General features: G+C 44.9%; 2 protein-coding genes across 4 annotated transcripts in view; both read right to left on the minus strand.

Moving 5' to 3' along the window:
• The window catches only part of DTD1 (D-aminoacyl-tRNA deacylase 1), a 178,545-nt gene extending 167,958 nt beyond the window's left edge, over positions 1 to 10,587 (minus strand). For both annotated transcript variants that reach the window (XM_005568245.4, XM_045362426.2), the window contains exons 1-3: positions 10,394 to 10,587; positions 3,693 to 3,783; positions 1,279 to 1,514 (exon numbers count right to left, since the gene is read on the minus strand). In XM_005568245.4, the coding sequence (XP_005568302.1) occupies positions 1,279 to 1,514; positions 3,693 to 3,783; positions 10,394 to 10,436 (370 nt within the window). In that variant the 5' untranslated portion in view covers positions 10,437 to 10,587. The remainder of the gene's footprint in view (positions 1 to 1,278; positions 1,515 to 3,692; positions 3,784 to 10,393) is intronic.
• A 13,256-nt stretch (positions 10,588 to 23,843) lies between these two features.
• On the minus strand, positions 23,844 to 26,474 carry SMIM26 (small integral membrane protein 26). 2 transcript variants are annotated; one of them, XM_045362429.2, is made up of 2 exons: positions 26,254 to 26,474; positions 23,844 to 24,155 (listed from the first exon to the last, which is right to left on the minus strand). In XM_045362429.2, the coding sequence occupies exons 1-2, from the start codon at positions 26,369 to 26,371 to the stop codon at positions 23,995 to 23,997; spliced, it is 279 nt and encodes a 92-aa protein (XP_045218364.2). In that variant the 5' UTR covers positions 26,372 to 26,474; the 3' UTR covers positions 23,844 to 23,994. The 2 variants fall into 2 exon arrangements, with proteins under 2 accessions (XP_045218364.2, XP_045218363.2); XM_045362428.2 differs by having other exon boundaries at positions 23,844 to 24,158.
• Positions 26,475 to 26,921: the final 447 nt, after the last annotated feature.

The following is a 26,921-nucleotide window of genomic DNA, read 5'->3' on the forward strand; positions in this document are numbered from 1 at the left end:
ACTTTGAAATAACCACTACAAGAACAAAAAAACCATCTACAGCTCCTCCTGTCTCTACGCACATGCACGCGCGCACACACACACACACACACACACACACACTTTCTCTCATCTACTAAAAGACAGAGTCTATGAGACTAGGTTAAAAAAATCTTATTGAGAAGCCAGAACAGAAAAAGAAAAAAATCATAAAAATAGCCGGGCGCAGTGGCTCACGCCTGTAATCCCAGCACTTTGGGAGGCCGAGGCCGGCGGATCACAAGGTCAGGAGATCGAGACCATGGTGAAACCCCGTCTCTACTAAAAATACAAAAAATTAGCCTGGCACGGTGGCGGGCGCCTGTAGTCGCAGCTACTCAGGAGGCTGAGGCAGGAGAATGGCGTGAACCCGGGAGGCGGAGCTTGCAGTGAGCCGAGATCGCACCACTACACTCCAGCCTGGGGGACAGAGCAAGACTCCGTCTCAAAAAAAAAAAAAAAAAAAAAAACATAAAAATAAAAAATACTCTGTATGATACTGTAATGGTGGACACATGTCATTATAAATTTGCCCAAACCCACAGAATATCAGAGTGAACCCTAGTGTAAACAGGAGACTGTGGGTGATAACGATGTGCCATGAACAACTGTTATAATCCAACAATGAACTTAGGTTCATCAGTTGTAACAAATGCACCACTCTAATGCGAGATGTTGATTATGAATGAGGCTGTGCATGTTGGGGCAGGGACATATGGAATATATCTGTACCTTCCTCTCAATTTTACTGTGAACTTAAAACTGCTCTAATCAAATAAAGTCTTTATTTAGGAAAAAAAAAAGAGAGAGAGAGAGAATGTAAACTACCTCATCATTGTTTATAACGATTACATAGTAAAATCATATTTTGAACATATTCAGTTAAATAAAATTTATTTTTAAAATTAATTTCACCTGTTTCTTTTTACTTTTTTAAATATGGCTACTAGAACTTACAATGACATATTCCAGATAAGCTAAACAATCAAAGAAACACCACTGTATTAGCCACACCTCTGGGTTCCCAAACATTTTCAAAATGTGAACAGAAGGGAGGAAGGCAAGTGCCAGCAGGAGCATTCTGAGAACACGTGTTACGTGTAACAGCAGCAATAGCAGCAGCCAGTATGTGGTTCTAAGTAAGTAACAAGCATAAACAATGACTTTCCAGGAAAGGTGATGCTGCAATTGCAGCTTCTCTTTTCCCTCTGTCCAGGAGTGTCCCAAAGACCCCTTCCTGGATGTGGCTCTCCTGCTTACCTTTAATAAGCTCCGGCCTGTATGTTTTACGCAGCTGCTCCAGGAAGCTGTTGTAAAAGCCCTCTGCCTGATCCGTGGGCATTGCTAGGTGGAAATCAGGCTTGTTTCCCTTCAGGACACACTGGAGGGTAAACTGGCTGACACACAGAATCTCGTACTGTTTGTCCATCACACTCTTAGACCAGTGCTTCCCGCTCTCATCCTCAAACACACGCAGGTTTAGAATCTTTCGGACCCTAAGGGGAAAAAGAGCAGTGAGAGCTACCTGAGAGATCACAAGCCCCCCGACACACTCCACACCCCAAAAATGTCACCAGCTTCCAGCCAAATAAGGACATAATGACAACTCCAGCCCTGACAGAAAGCATGACCTCAGGCAAGTCACTTATCTACCCTGTGCTTCAGTGGCCTCAGCTGCAATACAGAATAATAACAGTTCTACCTCACAGGGTTGTTTTCAGATTGCCTTCTTTTTTGCCAGTCCCTCCAGTTCACAGCAGCTACTGGTGAGAACTGGGGCTAAGACAACAACCACCTATTCTCTGCTCCTTTAGGTCAGGGATATCTCAAAACATGGATCCAACTGTAATTTTTCATGAACGAATTCATCACATTAGGATAAATGACATCCATTTTTATACCCCTTCTTGGAGCTACTCAAAATGAACAATTCGGCTGAGCGTGGTGGCTCATGCCTGTAATCCCAGCACTTTGGGAGGCCACAGCGGGTGGATCACCTGAGGTCAGGAGTTCAAGACCAGCCTGGCCAATATAGAGAAACCCTATCTCTACTAAAAATACAAAAGTTAGCCAGGCGTGGTGGCAGGCGCCTTTAATCCCAGCTACTCAGGAGGCTTAGGCGCAAAAGTCGCTTGAACCGGGGAGGCAGAGGTTGCAGTAAGCCAAGATCATGCCACTGCACTCTAGCCTGGGCGACAGAGGGAGACTCTGTCTCAAAAAAAAAAAAAAAAAATTCAGCAAATACACTGAGAAAAATCATGGTTATTGCAAATATGCAAAAAGATCTGGAGAAAGACACCTTGACAACTGTGTCACAAGCTCCTTAAGCCCCAGAGGGGCTTTCCCTATACATGTGAAGGATAGTCACCATGGCAAGAAAGTTGACCAGGTGACATCTATAGGGTCAGATTTGAGAAGCACAGCAGAGAACCACCAGCATGAAAGCTGAAAACCCACCATTTGAGAGCCACACTTCTGGATGATGTTGAAGTCAACAGCAGTTTCAAAGACTCTATAAATACTAATTCACTGACTCTTAATATGGGCATCCTCAGGGACAGATGCTACTCCTTACCCCCTCTCCACAGCCAAGATTTGTCTTATGCTGAATCACATCTCTTAAGCACAGGCTAAATATTAGCTCTGTAGTATGTCAGAGCCATAAAGACATTCAAACCCACAGCTTCAGTTTTTAGCCATTACACCATTCTACTGCTTCTTTGAGTATCCAGGGGACAGCTACTAAAATACCACCATCACTGAAGTAGTACTGAATGATAGTTATTCATCATCAACACCTTAGCGGGACTTCAGTTTCAAGTCTGATTTTCAATCTAATCTAATACAAAAGAGACAGTTGGGCAGGGATATACCCAAGCTCTGAGCACCAAGGGGCAGAACAAATGGATCCAGCATCCAAAGTAAATGTGCCCCGTGGTGATGGAGGGGAGAGGTGCACGGAGGGCGCATTCTGCTTTTATGTCTGGAATGAACAGAAGCTGTAAAGTGAACAATCATGAAGCAGGATTTTAGGGCTATATTTCATCTGTGTTGCCTTGGCTAAGACACCTAAAACTTTCTATAGTAGAGTTTGCCCATCTGTAAACTCAGAAAGCCAGGCAGGCAGAGCAATGGCAACTCCTGCTCCTCAACCCCCACCACCACCTTAGTAAAAAGATCATTGGCTTCAAGGTCAGAGAGCCCAGACTCTAACTGGGGTTCAGGTTTTTTGCTAAGTGTGTGTGCATGACCTGGGGCAAGGAATTTAACCTCTCTGAGTTCCAGATACCTATGTGCACAGTGAGGTAGTAGGCACTCTAAAAATACATAGTGCCCAGGTAACATTGCCCAATTTAAAAAAGAGAAACCAAACATAAGAAAAAACGCTTGGTTTTTGCATTAAGAGAACAAGAGGCATGATCTGAGGCCATAGTAGCAAAAAGACGGAGGACAGGCGGTGCTCCTGCTCTGAGGCTGACTTAGTGTCGAGGTCTCCCAGATCATTCTTCCTCAGTCTCCTCCTCTGGAACACGGAAATAACCATACTACATCCAATGGAACAATGGTTAAAAGTGACAAGGGCTCACTTCACAGGCACAAAGTACTATGGAAGTTCCCAGCATAACCACCACCATGTAGCCCATTCAAACAGCGATGACAGAAATGCATCTTACATGTGCTCCAGTTCCTTCTGCGTATCCTCCAGGGAAATACCCAACAACACACATATGCCCCTTCCAATGGCACTAATCTGCTCTCCTCCAACTAGAAAGGAACCAAAAGGGAGAGAAGAACTCAGAACCAAACAAGGGCATGAAGCACATTTAGGTAACCATAGGAGTATTTTAAATATCATACACACTTCTTATAACTTCTTTGGTTAAAGTCAGCACATATTCAAAAATGAAAAGAGTTACATAAATGCAAGGAGACGATAATAATTTCTATCCATTCTGATTTTATCTCTGGAATGAATGGGAGCTGTAAAGTGAACAACCATTCAGCAGGATCTTAGGGCCATATTTCATCTATGTTACCTTGGGTAAGACACCCAAAACTTTCTATGGTCAAGTTTGCCCATCTGTAAAAACAGAACTGTTTTCCTCCCCTAGAGAGGCCAGATCAGCTATATTAATTCTCAGAAAGGATATTCCTGCCTTTTGTGGAAAATCAGCAAATATGGTAATACAGTATACAGGAAGCACAAAGTGGAAAATGTTCACGTCATAAAAACAAATGATTTTCCTACTTACTATGAGGACAAATACATAATACATAAAAATCACAATTTATGTGTTAAGTTTCAACTCATCAAACTGCTATTATTTCCCACTTTAGTTCTGTGGTTACATTCTAAGCCAATGATCTCCAAACCTTTTTCAATCATACATCTTGTCCATTAAAAAAAAAAAAAAAAAAAAAAAAAAGGCTCTAAGCACACACTCCTAACATTTGTGTATGTATTTATAACCAAATGTATGCCCTACTACCATTAGACAGTATCTCAAATGGTAGCAAGATGCATCATTATGGGCCGGGCATGGTGGTTTATGCCTGTAATCCCAGCTCTTTGGGAGGCTGAGGCAGGCAGTCACATGAGGTCAGGAGTTCGACAGCTGCTTGGTGAACATGGTGAAATCCCGTCTCTAATAAAAATACATAAATTAGCCAGGCATGGTGGTGGATGCCTGTAATCCCAGCTACTCAGGAGGCTGACGCAGGAGAATCACTTGAACCCGGAAGGTGGAGACTGCAGTGAGCCAAGATCACATCATAGAACTCCACCCTTCCAGCCTGGGCAACAAGAGTGAATCTCCGTCTCAAAAAAAACAAAAAAACAAAAAAAAAGATGCATCTTTATGATGGAGAATCCATCATTTTTTTTTTCCATTCGTTTTTCTTTTTAAGAGGCAGGATCTCTCTATGTTGTCCAAGCTGGAGTGCAGTGACTATTTACAGGTGCAATCCCACTACTAATCATTACAGGAGTTCTGACCTGCTCCATGTCCAAACTAGGCTCCTGGTGGTCCTCTGGTCCTGGGAACTCACCAGATTGATGCAGAACTTTGGTATGACAGCAGGTCAGCACAGTGCACTACAGCCCAGAACCCCTGGGCTCAAACAATCCTCCCTGCCTTGGCGTCCACAGTAGCTGGGACTATGGATGCACACCATCACACCCAGCTAAATCTGTATTTCAAGTGGTGCTCTTGATAAATTTCTACTTTTTTTGGCCAATTATTTGCCAATCTTAATAGATTATGTTGTTTTACTATTTCATCTTGTACTGACCTAATGTTCTAATCAGGAATAGAAGGGTCAACTCAGCCGTTTTCTTGTTGTTTGCTCGCTTCTGCTGGATAATAGCTATAAATAGAACTAACACAGTAACATAGACTATGCCATGTTGCACTATACTGCTAAAGAAAGGGTGAGAAACTTCCCTCTTTCTTCAGTTGTAATGGCAAGAGACCACCTAGTATTCAGACCCCAGGAGAGCACATCAATCCATTCCTGAAATATCAGTAATGCTTAATTTCTCTGATTTTTATGCTAAAATTTTTCAAATATTTTCTCCTGTGCTGCTTTTCTTATAATGAACTATGTGTGTGTGACTTATTGTCCTTTGAGCCACTGCCTCAAAAGCTGAAATAGAAATAATCTATCCTGACATAGGTAGTAAACAACTGGGGGTTGGTTTGCTCATTTGCATTGCTTCAGAAAAAGCCTTTGGCTTTATTTGTTCTTTGAATAAATCAACATCACTTTCTTTTTTTTTTTTTTTTTTTTTTTTTTTTGAGACAGAGTCTCGCTCTGTAGCCCAGGCTGGAGCGCAGTGGCCAGATCTCAGCTCACTGCAAGCTCCGCCTCCCGGGTTCACGCCATTCTCCGGCCTCAGCCTCCCGAGTAGCTGGGACTACAGGCGCCTGCCACCTCGCCCGGCTAGTTTTTTGTATTTCTTAGTAGAGACGGGGTTTCACCGTGTTAGCCAGGATGGTCTCGATCTCCTGACCTCGTGATCCGCCCGTCTCGGCCTCCCAAAGTGCTGGGATTACAGGCTTGAGCCACCGCGCCCGGCCTAACATTACTTTCTTACAATGCTGATATACTTTCTAAATTTTTCCCAAAGTATGTTTCAAAAAATAAAGGTCATGAAGTTATATCTACCATCAAAGTAAGGATTATACATTTTAGAAAATATGAGAAACACGAAAAAAAGAACAAAGGTAAGTACTTTAATATTTTAATGATTTCCTTTTAATATTTTATCTATTCATACATTTTCATTCATATTTGTTTCCAACTACTATAATAATGTTGCATGTAAATTTTGGTAATAATATTGCATAAGAATTTTTTCATGTCATAACCTTTTCCTAAACACCTTTTAATAGATTCATCTCATCAAGCAGACTGATTAACCATCCCATTTTGCTGGACATATGGCTTCTTTCAAAATTTTCACTTCAATAAATAACAGTGTAATGAAAATCTTTGTACACTAAAACCTTTTCTACAGTTAGGATAATCTGCTTAGAGTAGATTCTCAAAAGTAGAATCACTGTCAAAGAATTTTGACAGTTTTATAATTATCTTAACATGAAACAAATTATGGCCCAAAGTCTATATATGACACAGAAATTGCTGTCTTATTTTGGAGCAGTTTCGTCCCTCCTCCAGGGACAAGCAGAAGGACTAGGAGGTTCAAAAGGACTTTTTATTACAAGTAAATGGATCGCACCAAGGGAAAAAATCTGAGAATCACCACTTTGAACAAAAGATCAAAGGGCTGGAAAAGACCTGAGATGTTTGGTCAAGTTCCCTACCTATTAGTGGCATCAGCCCTGAGATCGCTTCTTCAAGAATTCACAACCTCTAAAGTTAACCTATTTAAACCCAAACATTTTAGATCCTCTTCCAACACTGTGTTTACAGACATCAGATTTTAGCTGCTGACACTGAGTGATGGGACATGGGGGTTATTGCATTATTCCGTCTGTTAATATGTTTGAAATGTGCCATAACAAAGTTTTAAAAATTAGATTATCACGATACCCAACCTAAGGCATCAAAATGTGTTTGATCAAGCTGGGTGCGGTGCCTCATGCCTGTAACCCCAGCACTTTGGGAGGCCGAGGCAGGCAAATCACTTGAAGCCAGGAGTTTGAGACCAGCCTAGTCAACATGGCAAAACCCTGTCTCCACTAAAAATACAAAAAAAAATTAGCCAGGCACAGTGGCGCGCACCTGTAAGCCCAGCTACTCAGGATGCAGAGGCATGAGAACTGCTTGAACCCAGGAGCCAGAGGCTGCAGTGATTCGAGATGGCGCCACTGTACTCCAGCCTGGGCAACAGAGCAAGACTCTCTCAAAACAAAAACAAAACCAATTAGCCAATTGGAGAAATCTGATGGACTGGGCATCAAATGATATTAAAGGGTTACTATAAAAAAAAATGTGTTTGACCAATCACACAAATTGAATATACCACATAGTAAAATGTGTGACTCCTAAGCTGGACATAGTGGTGGCACATGCCTGTAGTCTAGCTACTCAAGATACTGATGCTAAAGGATCACTTGAGCTCAAGAGTTTGAGGTAGTAGTAAGCTCTAATAGTGCCACTGCACTCCAGCCTGGGTGACAGAGCAAGACCCCCATCTCTAAAACAAACAAACCATAAATACATAAATTTAAAAATAAGGGTGAAGTCAGCCAACTATTTTAAAATAAAATAAAACGTGTGACTCCTGATATTTTATGCTGTTCTGACCATAAAACAGGAAGTTAACGTTTTAGAACCCCTAAAATAAAATGCCATTCAAACACAGCCACATTTCAGTGAAACCAGCCACATTTTAAAGGAATCAGAAAATCCCTTTCCATTACAATGCAACTAGAAGGCCTGCATAAGTGGAGGGCCCTTCTAACATAATTTCACAGTTCCCCAACCCAGAATTCTCGAATTATTTACACTTTCCCATAATTAACACCCTTATCTTTTTTAACATGTAGGTTAGGTTGTTTTAACTGAAAGCATATAACTTAAATAATGAACCAAAATAACCCAAACTCTATTCAGCACATCTCACAGAATATACATTTTCAATATCCCAGATTAGCAGGATGGAGAGTTCAGGAGAGAGATCAAAATTTAAATCTGTCAGTGATGACCACACACAGCAGCAGACTGCAAGATACTTCTCAATAATGCAAAACATCTTTCATCTATGAATTTTCCCAGTTTTCATGAATTTAAATATTTACCGAAATGATGTAAACCCTTTAAAATTCCTAAATCCCAGTGCTACTCTATCCGCTATTATTCCAGGACCATTTCCTTTTTTTTTTTTTTTTTTTTTTTTGAGACGGAGTCTCGCTCTGTCGCCCAGGCTGGAGTGCAGTGGCCAGATCTCAGCTCACTGCAAGCTCCGCCCCCCGGGTTCACGCCATTCTCCTGCCTCAGCCTCCCGAGTAGCTGGGACTACAGGCGCCCGCCACCACGCCCGGCTAATTTTTTGTATTTTTAGTAGAGACGGGGTTTCACCGTGTTAGCCAGGATAGTCTCGATCTCCTGACCTCGTGATCCACCCGCCTCGGCCTCCCAAAGTGCTGGGATTACAGGCTTGAGCCACCGCGCCCGGCCTCCAGGACCATTTCCAAAACCAAAGTTACCAGAACAGCTTAGAAATCATTAGGCGGGGCTGAAAAATAGACTCTCAGATTTAAATATATGGTTTTGGTAGGTTTGGTTGTTTCTTTAGGGGTTTTTGTTGTTTTTGTTTTGTTGTTTTGGGGGTTTGTTGTTTTTTGAGACAGAGTCTCGCTCTGTCGCCCAGGCTGGAGGTTAGTGGCACAATCTCAGCTCACTGCAAGCTCTGCCTCCCAGGTTCAAGCAATTCTCCTGCCTCAGCCTCCCGAGTAGCTGGGATTACAGGCACCCACCACCGCTCCCAGCTGATTTCTGTATTTGTAGTAGAGATGGGGTTTCTCTGTGTTGGCCAGGCTGGTCTCCAACTCCTGGCCTCAGGTGATCTGCCCGCCATGGCCTCCCAAAGAGCTGGAATTACAGGCGTGAGTCACCGCCCCCGGCCTGTTTTGTTTTTAATTCATACTTTTTGTGGACACAAGAACACATATTTGGTGCAGACTGGCTCCAAGGACAGGATATCTGAAATTATTTGAACTGAAACAATATAATTCTGCCAATAAAGACAGAAAAGACTAAAGACAATATAAAGCTTGTCATTTAAATGTTTTTTAAAAATTATCTTTCGTTGGCCGGGCGCGGTGGCTCAAGCCTGTAATCCCAGCACTTTGGGAGGCCGAGACGGGTGGATCACGAGGTCAGGAGATCGAGACCATCCTGGCTAACACGGTGAAACCCCATCTCTACTAAAAAATACAAAAAAAACTAGCCGGGCGAAGTGGCGGGTGCCTGTAGTCCCAGCTACTCGGGAGGCTGAGGCAGGAGAATGGCGTGAACCCGAGAGGAGGAGCTTGCAGTGAGCTGAGATCCGGCCACTGCACTCCAGCCTGGGTGACAGAGCAAGACTCCGTCTCAAAAAAAAAAAAAAAAAAAAAATTATCTTTCGTATCGTGGTTTTCTTAAAACGACTACATTATCTACACTAATCATCTGGACCTCTGATGCCCAACCAAGACTAGAGTGCTCGAGTGATGACCAGGGGTCGGGTGGCTTGGTCCACAAAAAATGAGTGAAAAAGAGAAATGTTTTCATCTTGAATTCTTTAGATCCTGATCCCTCGGCGCAGAGTTCAGCGACAGAGGGCGAGGGGCGTTCTGGGCGCGGGGCGCCCTTCATCCAGCCTGGGTTCCAGTCACGTGCGTGCACGCAACTGTCAGAGCTCAGCCCAAGGAGCAACTCTTCGCATCTGTGCATTTCATCCTGAGTCAAGCCCCATAAAAATTGGAATACGTAAAAATGGGCAAAAATTGAACATTTAAAATACAGCAGTGAAAAGGGAGGAGTGCCTGCTCCAGAAATGCTCTACGCGTGGTTCATCAACGCTCCCTGAAGAGCGGGCCACGGGGATGCTCCGAGGCTCTGCCATCCCGCACGCAGGACAAAGGTGCTGAGAATGAGGCGCGCACGTCCTGCACCCGCTGCTGAGAGCCCGAAGCCGGGGCGCGCCGGGGCCGGCCGGGCACGTGCACGGGGCTCTCCGAACGCCGCGCTGCCCAGGAGCCGGCCCTGGGGACTCGCGGTTGCGGGGACCGAGCTCGCGAAGGGGACCACGCTCGCGGAGGGGCCGCAGCGGCCCCGAGGATGGGGCAGGAAGACCCCCCACGCAGGACAGCCGGTCGCGGGGGTCAGGGGAGGCTCCTCCCGGGCCCGGCCCCGCCCGACTGACCTGTGACGCTGGCCCGGGTGACGCGCTGCACCACGGCCTTCATGGCGGCGGCTGGGGCGAGTGGGGCGGCGCCGCGCTGCGTCCGGCCTCGCGACTCTGAGGGCGGCTCCGCGGCCGACGCCCTCTGGAGGTGACACCCGGAAGCGAGCCCAACGGTCCGGTCCGACTCGGTCGGCTGCTGCCCACCCCACGTCGGCCACGCCCACTCTCGGCCTGGCGATAGGCCCACCCACTCATAGATTGACTCCGCCCATGCATGCCACGCCCACCTGCTGCCCAACCGTAACCCCGCCCGTCATTGAAAAGCCCCGTCCCGGTGCTTGGCCCTGCCCCACCCACATCGGGGTCCCGCCAGAGCCCTTTGATCCCGCCATCGCGGGCCCAGCCCCTACCCAGTGCCCAGAACCCACTCTGCCCCGAAGGCAGTCTCTACGCTGGCTTTTTTCTCCAACGTACCCGAACCTAAGAACCCGTCATCACTAAGCCTTTGAATTCAGCCTGAATCCTATTTCTAATTGTATTCCTCTTTTCCACTCCTCTGCAGGCAGATCATCCCAAATTCTTCTTCCCTTATCTTCCTGCCTCAGTGGCTTCTCAGATACCACATACAAAAGGATCTGCTGCCTAAAATAGCCATTTAACTATCTCACTATTAATTCGACTTAGCCATGTCATGATAATAAATAGGTATGTGATTCTAGAATTCTAATTTCTCATTTAATACAAATACTAATAACTGGCCCCCTCACTGGGTTGTTAGATTTAAATAAACCAAACTACGTAAAAGTGCTTAGATGGCAGCAAAGGGCTGTACAACTATTACCCCAACAAATTATTATCGTTGCTAAAAATAATTCCATCTCAGCAGTCTTCACCTTGAAGGTGACTAACAGCATTGGTGGGCGTAGAAAAGGCATTGAAATGGAGAAGAAACCCTCACTTGCCCAGAAAAGACTGCAAACTAGTATGCTTGTTTGTTAAATACTGAATGCTAAATTGCCTTAATAACGTTGTCAAAGTTAACATAACCAGTAACGAGACATCATGTGCCTCCTGATACTGCACTGGGAAGGACACAACATCAATCTTGTGGTATTTCTGCCAAATAATGTATAACCTGAATCCAATCATGATGAAACATAAGACAAAAATAAATTGAGGAACATTCTACAAAATAACTAGGTAGGATTCTGAGAATTAATGAGGAATTTTTTTTTTTTTTTTTTTTTTTGAGACACTGTTTTTTGCTCTTTGTTGCCCAGGCTGGAGTGCAATGGTGCGATCTAGCTCACCGCAACTTCTGCCTCGTGGGTTCAAGCAATTCTCCTGTCTCAGCCTCCCAAGTAACTGGGATTACAGGCATGCGCCGCCACGCCCGGCTAATTTTGTATTTTTATTAAAGATGAGGTTTCTCCATGTTGGTCAGGCTGGTCTGGAACTCCCGACCTCAGGTGATCCGCCCGCCTCAGCCTCCCAAAGTGCTGGGATTACAGGCATGAGCCACCACGCCCAGCCACGGACTTTTTAAAAAACAGCAAAACTACCTGTAATCCCAGCACTTTGTTAATTCTGGGTTTCTGGCATGGAGCTTTTAAAATTCTTGGAATTTCTCAAGAGACAGGAGTATCTTTGTTATTCATGAGCTCCTTGATTATTCCTGAGTTTACTAACAAGACAATTCAGATTGGGAGCTGATCACAGGAAAAACCAATCCTGACTGGATGTCTGAGCCAGCCCAACCTGTGGGAGGGGTAGAAGACAGAGATTGAGTTCAACCTGTGGCCAATGATTCAATCAGTCATCCTTACATGATAAAATCCCAGGAAAAACTCTGGACACTGAAGCTACATGGAACTTCCTGGTTGCTGAACACATTGATGTGCTGGGAGGGTGATGGCCCTGATTCCACAGGGCGAAAGCACAGAGGCTCTGTGTTTGATACTCTCACAGACCTTGCCTAACATATCTCCTCATCTGGCTGGTCCTAATTTTTATAATAAAACTATAAATTATAATTACAGCACTTTCCTCAGTTCCATATGTCATCCCAGTGCATTATCAACCCTGAGGGGGTCATGGATACTCCTGACTGTGTAGCCAGTTGGTCTGAAGTGCAAGCGGTTTGGGGACACCCAAGTGTGGTTGGCACCTGAAATAAGGGCAATCTTTTTGGGAAACATACCCTTAAACTTGCAGGATCGGCCGGGCGCGGTGGCTCAAGCCTGTAATCCCAGCACTTTGGGAGGCCGAGACGGGCGGATCACGACGTCAGGAGTTCAAGACCATCCTGGCTAACACGGTGAAACCCCGTCTCTACTAAAAAATACAAAAAACTAGCCAGGCGAGGTGGTGGGCGCCTGTAGTCCCAGCTACTCGGGAGGCTGAGGCAGGAGAATGGCGTAAAAACCCGGGAGGCGGAGCTTGCAATGAGCTGAGATCCGGCCACTGCACTCCAGCCTGGGCGACACAGCAAGACTCCGTCTCAAAAAAAAAAAAAAACTTGCAGGATCTGTTCTAACTCCAGGTGATTCGTGCCAGAGTTGAACTGCAATTCACCAGTTGGTGTTCAATGAACCCCAAAGCCCTCCATACCATATTCCACCATAAGAGTCATACCCTTTCTTTTTTTTTTTTTTTTTTGGAGACAGAGTCTTGCACTGTCACCCAGACTGGAGTACAGTGGCTCGTTCTGGCTCACTGCAACCTCCGCCTCGCAGGCTCAAGTGATTCTCCTGCCTTAGAATTCTGAGTAGCTGGGATTACAGGTGCTGCCACCATGCCTGGCTAATCTTTGTATTTTTAGTAGAGACGGGGTTTCACCATGTTGGCCAGGCTGTTCTCAAACTCCTGACCTCAAGTGATCCACCTGCCGTGGCCTCCCAAAGTGCTGGGATTACAGGTGTGAGCCATTGCACCTGGCAAATCCCCACTTAAATAAGTGGCTCCACTTGTTTCCTGGAGCCAGCAGTGACCTGTGATTGCTCTCTTCCCCATTCCCTAAGTATCTCGTCCATCAGCAAATCTTCTCCCTCTCCAAAACCTATCCCAAAGTGCCCTCTTCTCTCCACCCCTCCCGCATCATCCACTCCACCATTCTTTCCCATTTGGATTTCTACAACACCTTCCTCACTGGTCTTCCTACTTCCCCTTTGTCCTTCTCCAAGCCATTCTCCAGGCGCAGATGAAAGTGATTCTCTTAGAATATAAAGTCTTAACAATCCAGACTCTGACCACCTTTAAATTCCTCAAATAGTCATTGGTTGCTACCTCAGGACTTCAGGATCTGCTCTTGCTCTACCCGGAACAGGTTGGTTCCTCTACCTCCATCCACTCTTTGTACAACATGCTCCTCTCCTGCCTTTAGGTTTTCAGCTTCAATGCCACCTCCTCAGACAGATCTTCTCTGTCTGCACCAAGAAAAGTAGGTGTTCCTGCTCCCTGTTTTTCTCATGTTTGTCCCGTGGGTTTTCTCTCATAATGTTCTGGCGACTTTCAATGACTCTATTTGCCTGGTAAGCTGTGTTCTTCCACCTGTGTCTCTCATGCTTACCACTGAATCCTCAGTATCTAACAGTACCTGGGGCTCAGGTAATATTGCCAAAGGAATAAATGTGAGAAGCCAATTTTTTGGCTTAACAGTGTATCATGGATTTACAGTATTTCTCTATTAATAGATGTGCAGATGCTAAGGGCTAATATATGTATTGTAATTACCCTAAACAGTTTTTTCTGTTGATGAACATTTAGGTCTGAATCAGCTGGGATGTTTTTTGGTTCATGGAACTCAAAATGACTCAAACTTTTAAGAAGTGTGTTATTTCCAAGTAGCTGGGACTACAGGTGCCCACCACCACACCCTGTCGAGGCAGGAGAATGGTGTGAACCCAGGAGTTGCAGCTTGCAGTGAGCCGAGATCGTGCCACTGCACTCCAGCCTGGGCAACAGAGCGAGACTCCATCTAAAAAAAAAGAAAGAAAGAAATGTGTTATTTGTGCACTGTTTTTTTGTTTTTTGGTGTTTTTCTTTTTTTTTTTTATGACCTTAGGAAATGTGACTTAGCCCGATTCAGCTTCAGTCTTCTTATCTGTAAAGTGGGGATAATATCTTGTCTTCAAGATTGCAGTGAGGAGTAAATATAACACAAGAGCACTCAAAAAACGATCTTGCAGCAAACAATCTAAGTATATTTTCACAACCACACAGACATGATGGGGCCATATCTGTCATTTTGGAAATAATAGGCCATATCATTAATCTTAAAAGTCTAATTCAGGCATTAAAGCAGAGCTCCCCAGAGGGTTGAAAGCCCAGTGCTAGAACCCGCTGGAGCACAGCACCCGAGAAAGCATGGTTCATTCCACCTGGGTGAGTTTCTATTGCTAGGAGCACCTTAATTCCATCACTTCTTTGACATCAGCCATTTCAACGTTTTTCTCTAATCTATCAGCACACAAATTGGGGAGTGATTTTCTTCTCTGGAAATGGATTAGTCCAGGAGATTCTCATGTTTGCTTTGAAGTATGCTGGATCTGAGATGGAAAAATCCAAAAACATGGCCAGATGGTCCTCTGATGTGAAATCACCAGAAAGTCTCTGTGAACTCCACGTGCCTAGTTCCCATCTACACATGTCCTTCCAGAAAATCCACTCAAAATACCTCCTCACCTTGGATGTTACCTTGATTCACCTACAGCGTTTGGCGAGGCACCAACTACAGGGCAGGCCCGGCCCGGCCACTGAGCAACCAACCGAGTCCTGGGACTTCCAATGACCTAAGGCAAAAGGTAGTGAGTTCTTTCAATGTCATCTTAGGGCACTGTGTTTAATGGGCTCACTCAAGAATTATTTAATTAATTAGGGAATTTAATGAACTAGGGTACCTTTGTTTGACTCATCATCTCCTTTTTTTTTTTTTTTTTTTTTTTTTTGAGATGGAGTCTCGATCTGTTGCCCAGTCTGGAGTGCAGTGGTGTGATCTCAGCTCACTGCAACCTCTGCCTCCTGGGTGCAAGTGTTCCTCCTGCCTCAGCCTCCCAAGTAGCTGGGATTACAGACACGTGCCACCATGCCCAGCTAACTTTTGTATTTTTAGTAGAGATGTGGTTTTGCCATGTTGGCCAGGTTCGTCTCAAACTCCTGATCTCAAGTGATCAGCCCACCTCCGGCCTCCCAAAGTGCTAGGATTACAAGTGTGAGCCAGTGCGCCTGGCCAACATTTTTTTCTTTTTTTTTTTTCTTTTCTATTTGTTTGAGACAGGGTCTTGCTCTGTCACCCAGGCTGGAGTACAGTGGTGTGATCATTGTTCACTGTAGCCTTGAACTCCCAGGCTCAAGCAATCTCCCACTTTAGTCTCCTAAGTAGCTGGGACTACAGGTATGCACCACTGCACCCCACTGATTTTTTATTTTTTGTAGAGACAGGGTCTCGCTATGTTAGCCAGGCACCATCACCTACTTTTAATTAAAACTTGGATTTTGTGAAGCTTCATGTTAACTTGTAAACTTTTGTCGGATAAAAATAAAAATAATTATGTCCATTAAAAAATAATAACCCTAAGTTTAGGGCTTTATCCCCGCTAGAACATTAACCAGAAATCTTATTCTAACACTTTTTTCTCAAGTGCCTAAATAACCTCTGGTCCTTTCTTCTTCTTTGAATCAGCTTTATCATCCTGCTGGTTTTCTCATTTACAAATTGAACAAATATTTGACATTTGCTCATTCTTGTATTTGACTCATGTTTTTAACTTTTGAAAAGTATACTTGATGGTCCTGAGCCTCTATGTGTCACAGATACAGAGTGGGACTTTAACAGTATTCTTCCATAGCTGGGTGGCCTTTGCCTGCACAGCACATCCAGGGTCCCCAAGACCACCCCCAGGTTCAGTGATTTGCTGGGAGGACTCACAGGATTCAGCATATAGTTATTGTCACATCTGTGGTTTATTACAGCAAAAGGATATGAAACAAAATCAGCAAAGACAAGAAGTGCACGGGGCAAAGTCTGAAGGAAAACAGGCACAGGCTTCCAAAGCCCTCCTCCTATGGGGTTGCAAGGGACACATTCTTTTCCTCTAGCATTGATTTTTTTTTTTTTTTTTTTTTTTGAGATGGAGTCTCACTCGGTCAGCTCACTGCAACCTCCCTTTCCTGGGTTCAAGCGATTCTCCTGCCTCAGCCTCCCAAGTAGTTGACATCACAGACATGCACCACCATGCCCGGCTAATTTTTGCATTTTTAGTCGAGGGGGGGTGTTTCACCATGTTGACATGCTGGTCTCAAACTCCTGACCTCAAGTGATCCACGTGCCTTGGCCTCCCAAAGTGCTGGGATTACAAGCGTGAGCCACCACGCCCAGCCTGACACTTTTCAAGTGTGGTCTACCAGGGTAGCTCAATAGAGACTCAATTTAAGTTTTTTTGGGAGTTTTAAAATATAGACACCCTCTACATAACACATAAATTATAGGTGGGTGGAGGCAGGGTGAAGGGTGGGCTGGACATAGAGAGATGTTTGAGTCTGCAGAAGCAACACTTGGACCCCCAGGTACCCACCCCAACTTCTTGCACTTCACTCAGGAAACCTGAGGTTTCTGCTTTGCCCGGAGCAGAGGAGGGGGATGTGGCCCCGGATTCAATGGAAACCCTTATTCTAAACAACCATCTCCAAACCCCTCCCCAGTCTAGTTCCCAGGATTCCTACAGCCAGGCATCTACCCTCAATCCCTGTGGGAGACTGGAGAGAGGACCCTTCTCCTGGGAACTGATTGACAGATGCTGGCATGTCAGTACCTCCCACTAAAAAAATCTGGCTTGCTGTCTCTAGTGGACATTTGTCATAGTATTTGTCTTCCCAGCATTTTGTGAACATCCTATATTTGGGGAACTTCTCACCTTAAAACTCCACATATCCCCACAGTAGAAGCCAGAAATTCTTTCCCAGACTTAACTGCAGCTAAGGCAAAGGAATGTGACCAACACGCCCTGAGTTAGGCATCCCCAAGTGAAACTAGATTCGGAAGCGAGTGATAAGCAGGCTGCTCCAGGAAGCCATTCTGATGTGGGGTCTTCAGAAACTCCCTGCTCAGAGGTACCGGAGGCAGGGGCCCGGCAGGAACAGCCTATTTTGCCAGCATGACCCCACAGTGCCTGTACCTGGTGGTGGCCTGCCAGGATACTTGGGGTGCCATTCCTGGCTGCACCGTCTATAACTATGTTTCCCTGATGATCCCCCTAATTCTAGGAGTTTCCCAATATCCTTTCCAAAGTTCCTTTTCGGCATGAACTGGCTCCAGTTCTGTGGTGTGTTGCTAAGAATCCCAACTTCAACACCAACCACCAGTAAAAAGCTAGTCATAACTTATCAAACACCTACCCCTATCCTCAAGCTGCAGAAGGCTCGTGAAAGGTTCTTAAATCGATGCCTGTACAATAAGAAGGGACATTAGACAAATGCCTCCAACTTGAGACAGAGACAAAAACGAGTCACGCAAAGGAACTTATAGCAGTACAAGAAGAAAGAGTAAGACAACTTAGAACACCTTCAGCCATCAGAAAATATTGTATTCATCAATGAATACGATACCATAAAAAGGAACTAATTTACAAGAGCTTTCTATAATAGCCAATATTAAAATGCAATTAAAAAGTTGGATTACAGCCAGGCACAGTGGTGCACACCAGTAGCTCCAGCTACTCAGGAGGCTGAGGTGGGAGATTCACTTGAGCCCAGAAGTTCAAGACCAGCTTTGGCAATATAGCAAAACCCCATCACAAAAAAAAAAAAAAAAAAAAAAAATTGTATTATAGGAGACATAATGTATTGCTTAGTTTTTATTGTCTGTTTCTCTGCTGGAAGCTAGAACTGCTTGAGGGCATTGTTTATATAGTACTCAGCACGCAGAGCAATGCTGGCTCAGCGTCCTGTGGCAGGCAGGGCTATACAAACTGGCCCCAAAGTCTGAGGAAGCTCAGAGGCCAAAAAGGAGGCTGACAAATCTGGTTTCTTAGAAAGAAACATTTAATAGGGACTTAGAACAGAAGCCGTGTCTGTGTCTTGGGTGGCTGCCAGGCAAGATGGTGGATCCCCGAGCAGTCACCCCTCAGACCCAGGGCTTTTATACCGTAGGGAAGGGGTGCTTTAGCAGGGATATGTGGGACAACTGAAGTACAATAACATCAAGGTTGTTGGATCTAAGGGCAGGATTGACTGTAAAGACAAGCTCTTACACAAGGAACAATAGATAAGATGCAAATCTTAGAGGTATTCATGGACCAAGGGTTAATCAGAATCCAACATGGCAGATCAGCATCCAAGATGGACTTGCTTTGTCCTCCACAACCAAAGTAGGGACTCAGCAGGTGTCTGTTGAATGTGAAGGATAATGGAATACACCACCAAAAAATATGCCACTTTGGCATAAGATTTATTTTGAGCTAAAGACACTTGAAAAATAGCAGGTGCAGGAAGGGTGATCTGACCTCCTCTCTTCTTTTTGACAAAAAGAGATAGGCCGGGCACGGTGGCTCACGCCTGTAATCCCAGCACTTTGGGAGGCAGAGGTGGGCGGATCACCTGAGGTCAGGAGTTCGAGACCAGCGTGGCCAACATAGTGAAACCCCATCTCTACTAAAAATATAAAAATTAGCCGGGCATGGTGGTGCACCCCTGTAATCCCAGCTACTCAGAAGGCTGAGACAGGAGAATTGCTTAAACTCAGGAGCCGGGGGTATGAGTGAGCCAAGATCATGCCACTGCACTCCAGCTTGTGTGACAGAGCAAGACTCTGTCTCCAAAAAAAAAAGAAAAAGAAAGCAAGAAAGAGATAAAACTGCCATGTGGAAGATGCCCTCCCTATAGCAGGAGGAAAGAACCATTCTTATCACCAGAGATGGAGAGTCAAGGTCGAGATAATTCCATACAAACAGGCCTTGTTTAAATAACTCTTATCCTCCTCTGGTTTCCTGTACATTTTAGTTATTTTTCCATAGTTGCCTCTTTTTGTTCAACTCAGTATATAACCAGTTAGGTTTTGCCACTTTGGGTCCCCATTTTTCTATGGGGGCTTCCACGTGTATGTAAGAATCTGTACACTTTACTTTGGCTACTCTGTTTTATGTCAATTTAATTCTGAGGCCCAGCCACAAACCCTAAAAAGTATAGGTAAAATTTTGCCTCCTCCACAGTTGTATAAGTAAATGAATGATCCTCTCCCTGAAAAGTCGAAAATAAAGAGATCAACAGTAGTTAAGAAAAAGTATAAAATAATAAAAAGTAGTCTGGAATGTCTATTAGGAATTCCAGACACACAGAAAAAAAATTAAAAGGCAAACGGAATTCCTAAAAAGAAAATGCCCCAGAACCAAATAAGAGTTTCCATAAACTAAGAGCCTACTGAATGATCAGCCTAATCAATTTTTTTTTAAGCCACACTAGGTGCATCATTGTAAAATTTCAGAACACTAGAGATAAAGGAGGTCCTAAGACCTTCTGGAGAGAAGAAAACAGGTAATAATCAAAGATTAGGACTTTTCAGCTGAAATATTGGAATTGCTAGAATACAGGGGACTGATGCTTTCAAAATTCTGAGGGAGAGTAATGATCAAACCTGGGGTTCTATACCCAGGCCAACTAGTAATTGAGTATGAGAATACGATAAAGACATGTTCTGGTCGGGCACAGTGGCTCATGCCTGTAATCCCAGCACTTTGGGAGGCAGAGGCAGGCAGATCACTTGAGGCCAGGAGTTTGAGACCAGCCTGGCCAATATGGTGAAACCCCATCTCTACTAAAAATGCAAAATTAGCTAGGTGTGATGGCGCAGGCCTTGTAGTCCCAGCTACTCGGGAGGCTCGGGCATGAGAATCACTTGAACTTGGGAAGCGGAGGTTGCAGTGAGCCAAGATCGCACCACTGCACTCCAGCCTCGGTGACAGAGCGAAACTGTCTCAAAAAAAAGACATGTTCAGACATGAAAAAGAGACAAAAAGTTATATACCCTTTCTCAGAATTATGGGGACACGGATCGAGAAAACAGAGATCCATTATAAGATGGCAAAGGAAACAGCAAAGAAAAATGTATGCGAAGCAGAACTAGAGTGATCAGTCCAGATTGTAGCAAGAAGACAAAGAGCTCCAAGATTTAAAAAGAGAAAAGAGAAACTGGGAAGGTTTGTGTGGAAAATTATATTGTGAGGTTAGAGGATGTGGAAAGAATGAGAGAGAAACATCAAAGAAACAAAGCAAATGAAAAAAAGAATGCAGTTAACTCCAGAAAGAAAAGTTATATGAGAAACAATTATAGCTTACTTACTTGGCTTATCAACAAACTATGTTTGCATAGTTAAAACAGGGTAACTATCAATTATTGATTCATCAAAAATATGCAATGGTTTTACTGGTTAGTCAGTTGGAAAGGAGGATCAAATCCTGATTAATAAATCCCATATATGATTGATAAATTAAAGATATTAGTAAAAGCTTATTATTTAGAAATATGGACGTAAATACAAAAAAAAAAAAAAAAAACCTAATAGTTGAAAGCGAGGAGGGATAAAGCAGGAACTGTTTTTTCGGCAAACTTTTGATCACTAACTTTTTAATGCATTTGCTGCTTTGTTAATATAAAAATTAATTGCAAAAAAGTCATGCTGGCTAATACTATAGAAACCAGTTGGAGGGGACTCCAAGTAGAGACAGAGACGACAGGAAGTTGAGGCTACATAAGCAAAGAGGATGGAGGATTTAAGTAAGGTAGTGTTAAAGGAAACGGGGAGGTGGGAATGGAGTGGAATATCTGCAGTAGAAATGATGGGACCTGGTGGCTGGAGGAAGAAGGAACAAGAAGAGGGAGAAGTCTAGAATGATAGGTTCCTAATTTGAGGAACTGAGCACTCTCTGAGAAAGAGAACGGAAGGAAGAGCAGGCTTGTGGGTGATGGCAGCAATTTAAGTTATGGACAAAGCTGAGGCAGCTAGACATCCAAGTAGCAATGCTAGATGGACATGGATCTTGAGTTCAGAATGCTGGGCTGAAATAAGAGAATTAGATATAGCAAAGAAACCCAGCCAGGTCCCAAGGAAAGCTAGCCCAAATGTCCCCTTAAGCCCCACCAGTGTACAGATCCTGGGTACAGACTGCCAGGTGAGAAAAGAAGTTCAGCTGTTTATCCTAGGTGTGCTCTATTAACAACTCTCACCTGCCAAGTGCCACAGCCCTTCAGCCCTTGCCCTTGGTTTCTCTGGAAGTCCCTCATGTTAGGAAATGTCTTCCAAAAGGTTCATGCTACTGTTCCCATCTCTCCCATACTTCTGATTAACTTGCTTCTCACCTTCCCTGTCTACTGTCGCACACTGCTTCTCATTCATCAGTTTGATGCCAACCAAGATGGTCCACTGGAATACACAGCCAATTGGCACAAATCCATGCTTGACCTGATATCCCTTGGGAAGTTGAGTCTCTGCTGCCAGCATCTGGAGCTGTTGTGATTTTGGAATCTTTGTCACTAAGGCTGACTGCACCACAGCACTCCTCAGGCCACCCATATGGTGGAACTGACACCAGTGAGAAATCAAGATGAGGATCTGAAGGTCATAGCACTATAGAGGAACCCTGAAATGTCTAATTCCTGTCCCACCACACATCTCTACTCACAGGGTCCTGATAGCTATGAACAGGAAAACACTACCTACATGAAAAACAAATGCCACATTATTCATAACTGAGGCAGTCTCTATAATCCATAGGCAGGGATCTGATAAAAACTGAACCGAGTCTCTTGCAAGGGTGGAAGCCAAACACTGGGTTGAGGAGAGGCTGGTCAGACTTTGGCACTGCACATGGGAAGTAGAATCTTCTTGGGATACTTGTATTACTCCAGAAAGATGGGAAAAGCAGCTTGTGTGCAATAAGAAAAGCAAGGCCGAGAGCCCAGGCAGGCTCAGCAAGTGGCTGCCTGCATTTCAGTCCCAGTGTCAGGTGTTCTGAAGACCTCAACATACTCTGCATTTTTTTTTTTTTTAAAGATGGACTCTCGCTGTCACCAGGCTGGAGTGCAGTGGTGCGATCTCGGCTCACTGCAACCTCCACCTCCCAGGTTCAAGCGATTGTCCTGCCTCAGCCTCCCAAGTAGCTAGGACTATAGGCGCATGGTGCCATGCCCAGCTAATTTTTGTATTTTTAACAGACAGGGTTTCACCATGCTGGCCAAGATGGTCTCGATCTCTTGACCTCGTGATCCGCCCACCTCGGCCTCCCAAAGTGTGGGGATTACAGGCGTGAGCCACTGCTCCTGGCCCATACTCTCTGCTTTAATTCTGAGTGACAATACATTTTGTATAAACACCCCCTTTTGATTTAAGTTCACTTGTTTGTTGCCTGCAACCAAGAGACCACTGAGGAAACTGGTCCAGCATCAATCATGTCGTTCTGACTGCATTCTCAGCATTAGAATAGCACTGGCCACAGCTGGTGGGTAATCCACACCTGCCGAAGGAATGAGGGGTATGTGCACTAGTCCTAAAGAATAGGTCCAGTCTATTTAATTCAGAAGTTACAATCTAATTTATATCATACTTACCCAGTATGCAGTAGTACCCAAAGGGCTACTGTAGATTCAGTAGAATCCCAAACTGAATGTGGGGATTTGCTGAAACCTTAAAATGGCCAGTAAAGCTGTGCCTAATAGCAACATGAAAGAAATACAAATCTTCGGCCGGGCGCGGTGGCTCAAGCCTGTAATCCCAGCACTTTGGGAGGCCGAGACGGGCGGATCACGAGGTCAGGAGATCGAGACCATCCTGGCTAACACGGTGAAACCCCGTCTCTACTAAAAAAATACAAAAAACTAGCCGGGCGAAGTGGCGGGCGCCTGTAGTCCCAGCTACTTGGGAGGCTGAGGCAGGAGAATGGCGTGAACCCGGGAGGCGGAGCTTGCAGTGAGCTGAGATCCGGCCACTGCACTCCAGCCTGGGCGACAGAGCATGACTCCGTCTCAAAAAAAAAAAAAAAAAAAAAAAAAAAAAAAGAAATACAAATCTTCCTTAACTAGTTTCAGGAAATCAAGCTTATGGAAGCTTTATGTGAAATTTCACATCAGTCTTTCACTCATGCAAATACAGAGGAACACCTCTCGAAAATGCAGATAGTAGGCCAGGTGCGGTGGCTCACACCTGTAATCCCAGCACTTTGGGAGGCCGAGGCGGGCGGATCACGAGGTCAGGAGATCGAGACCATCCTGGACAACATGGTGAAACCCCGTCTCTACTAAAAATACAAAAAACTAGCCGGGCGTGGTGGTGGGCGCCTGTAGTCCCAGCTACTCAGGAGGCTGGGGCAGAAGAATGGCATGAACCCGGGAGGCAGAGCTTGCAGTGAGCCAAGATTGCGATACTACACTCAGCCTGGGTGACTGGAGTCTCCCTCTCAAAAAAAAAAAGAAAATGCAGCTAGATTCCTGCAAGAAAATATTTATTGCAATTATTAGTGATTATGTTTTACAGCAATTTTAAATACATACACTTTTCACAAACACAATGGGAATCGAGGCAACTATCAAATTTAAATGTTGAACCAAGTCCTGGTTTTCAGAATTCAGCAGCCAGTCATGGTTCTGCACCAGGGCCACCAGTCCACGATTTCCAATACTTGAGGATCTTTTCTGTAATTGGAACAAAATCTTCTTTATATATGATAACTGTTTCCACATAAAATCCTTTTGGGTGTTCAGATACTTCTGTTTCAGTTGTTAAGCCATCCTTTCGGTCTACTTTATCACCATTAAGAGAGAAAAAAAAAAAAAAGAACACCTGAATTATTAACTTAGAAAGCAGTCACTAAAGTCTTAGAAATTAAGATAAGAATTATGTTCACTCCCTCCAACCCCAATAAGGAAGAAAGGAATGAAAAGGAAGGGAGGGAAGGGAGGGAAGGGAAGGGAGGAAAGAAGGGAGGAAGGAAGGAAGGAAAAAGAAAAGGGAAGAGAAGGGAAAGGGGGAGGGAAAGGAAGGGCAGGGCAGGGGAGGGGAGGGAAGGGGAGGGGACAAGAGGGGAGGGAAGGAAAGGCCAGGTGCGGTGGCTCACGCCTGTAATCCCAACACTTTGTGGCAGCCGAGGCGGGTGGACCACCTGAGGTCAGGAGTTTGAGACCAGCCTCACCAAGCTGCTGAAACCCCCTTCTCTACTAAAAATACGAAAATTAGCCAGGCGTAGTGGCATTCGCCTGTAATCCCAGCTACTGGGGAGGATGAGGCAGGAGGACTGCTTGAGGTGGGAGGTAGAGGTTGCAGTGAGCCGAGATAGCACCACTGCACTCTAGCCTGGGCGACAGAGCTAGACTCCATCTCAAAAAAAAAAAAAAAAAAAAAAACATTCGCCGGGCAGTAGTGGCCTGCGCCTGTAACCCCAGCTACTCGGGAGGATGAGGCACGAGAATCGCTTGAGCCTGGAGAAGCAGGTTGTGGTGAGCTGAGATCATGCCACTGCACTCCAGCCTGGGCGACAGGGTGAGACCCTGTCAAAAAAAAAAAAAAAAAAAAAAAAAAAACCAAAACGAAAGAAAACATAAACATGGATATTAAAATATTTTTACTTTATATATATAAAAATATAAAATATTTTACCATATATTATATATAAAGTAAATATATATAAAATTTTTTGGGGGGTAGAGATGGTGGTCTCCCTATGTTGCCCAGACTGGTCCCCAACCCCTGGGATCAAGCAATCTGCCACCTCGGCCTTCCAAAGTTATGGAATTACAGGTGAGAGCCATTGCACCCGGCCAAAATGTTTTTAAACGCCTAATGCTGGACACATGTACTTTCAGGCCACTGATAGCTTCATCACCAAATGTAATCTTCAGCATAGTTTTTACACAACAACTTTACTGATATATAATTAACATATCATACGATTAACCCCCTTAAAAGATACAATTTTTTTTTTTTTTTTTTTGAGACGGAGTCTCGCTCTGTCGCCCAGGCTGGAGTGCAGTGGCCAGATCTCAGCTCACTGCAAGCTCCGCCTCCCGGGTTCACGCCATTCTCCTGCCTCAGCCTCCCGAGTAGCTGGGACTACAGGCGCCGCCACCTCGCCCGGCTAGTTTTTTGTAGTTTTTAGTAGAGACGGGGTTTCACCGTGTTAGCCAGGATGGTCTCGATCTCCTGACCTCGTGATCCGCCCGCCTCGGCCTCCCAAAGTGCTGGGATTACAGGCGTGAGCCACTGCGCCCGGCCAAAAGATACAATTTAATGTTTTTTTAGTACATTCAATTTGTGCAACCAGCACCACAATCAATTTTAAAATATTATCATCCACAAAAGGAATCCATACCTTTGGCAGTCATTCCCCATCTCCCCAACCCTTCAGCCCCTAGCAACCACACTGATCAACTTAATGTCTCTATACATTTCCAGCATATTTTTCAAAGCTGAGAAACTTTCCTCCCTTTGCGCCTAGTAACTGGAAGATTTTAATACGCCTTGACTGCTAAAAGTCCTGAAATTGCTAGCCATATATCTTGAGGGACAGTAGTATTGAAGCATCACTCTTTAAAAATCACCGGACAGAGTCTCTGAAAATCCACCTTGCACTTTACACAGATTCTTCCAATTCCGAGTATAGGGACGGCCCTATGCAGTAAATGACTAAGATTTAGGTAACAATATTTACAAGGTATTAATAATTCCTGGCGTCTAGTTCTTTGCAGATTTCATTTAACAAACGGCTGTTAGCACCCGTTTCAATTAGTTTTGCAGAATAAACCTGGGGTTTACAGAACAGGGAGGTTGTTTCGACGACCCCCGGGGAACTCTCCACCGAAAGCCGTGTGTCCCGGGGCAGGCCCCGCCGAAGAGCCCTACCTGATGACTTCGCCATTGTCCGGTTGTAGTAAAACAGTGAGCCAAACACAGACCAGGCGCCGATCCCGTAGACTACCGACATCCGCCGGTACCAGGCCGTGAACTCTCTTTTATACATGGGTACGCCGGCGAGTGCCTCGATTCTCGCAGGCCCACGGCGGAGGCTCGACTTCCGGTGAGGGAATCGCTGCCATCCCTGCCGCCGGAACCATCAGGGAGCCGCCAGTTTTCCGCGTCCGCTTCCGGCTCTGCCCCGATGCATCTTGGGGCCTGTGGTTCGGAAAGTTGTTCCGGTGTCCGGACTTTCGGATGCAGAGCTGTGGGCGTGCGATACTTCTTACCACGTGACGAGGACTAAATGACAACTTCTTAGAGGAGAAGCTTCTCACTTACAAAATTGTAATGCCTTCATGGGCTCCAGACGGTATCTGAAAAGGTTATTTCCAATTCCTCTTCCAGTTTTCAGATTTGCAGGGATACCGTTTGTCTCTCCCGGCAACTCTTCTTTTCCCCCATTTTGCTTTCCGGAACTCTGGGTGAACTTTAAGTACCTCCAAGCCAAAGCTAATCCCTCCGCTAGGCTCTGGGTCTTTTTTCCTGCCTCAGGGGCCTTTCGCCTCATTGACACCCTAAGCCCTCCCCCATCTTCATTACTGACGTTTATCATT

Source organism: Macaca fascicularis, chromosome 10 (assembly GCF_037993035.2).
Source record: "Macaca fascicularis isolate 582-1 chromosome 10, T2T-MFA8v1.1".
Classification (NCBI taxonomy): Eukaryota; Metazoa; Chordata; class Mammalia; order Primates; family Cercopithecidae; genus Macaca; species Macaca fascicularis.

Coding starts and splice junctions, on each gene's coding strand:
- SMIM26 (XM_045362428.2), bottom strand. CDS start 26,371: ATGTATAAAAGAGAGTTCACGGCCTGGTACCGGCGGATGTCGGTAGTC. Junction 24,159..26,253: donor GACAATGGCGAAGTCATCAG/GTAGGGCTCTTC, acceptor ATGGTGATAAAG/TAGACCGAAAGGATGGCTTA.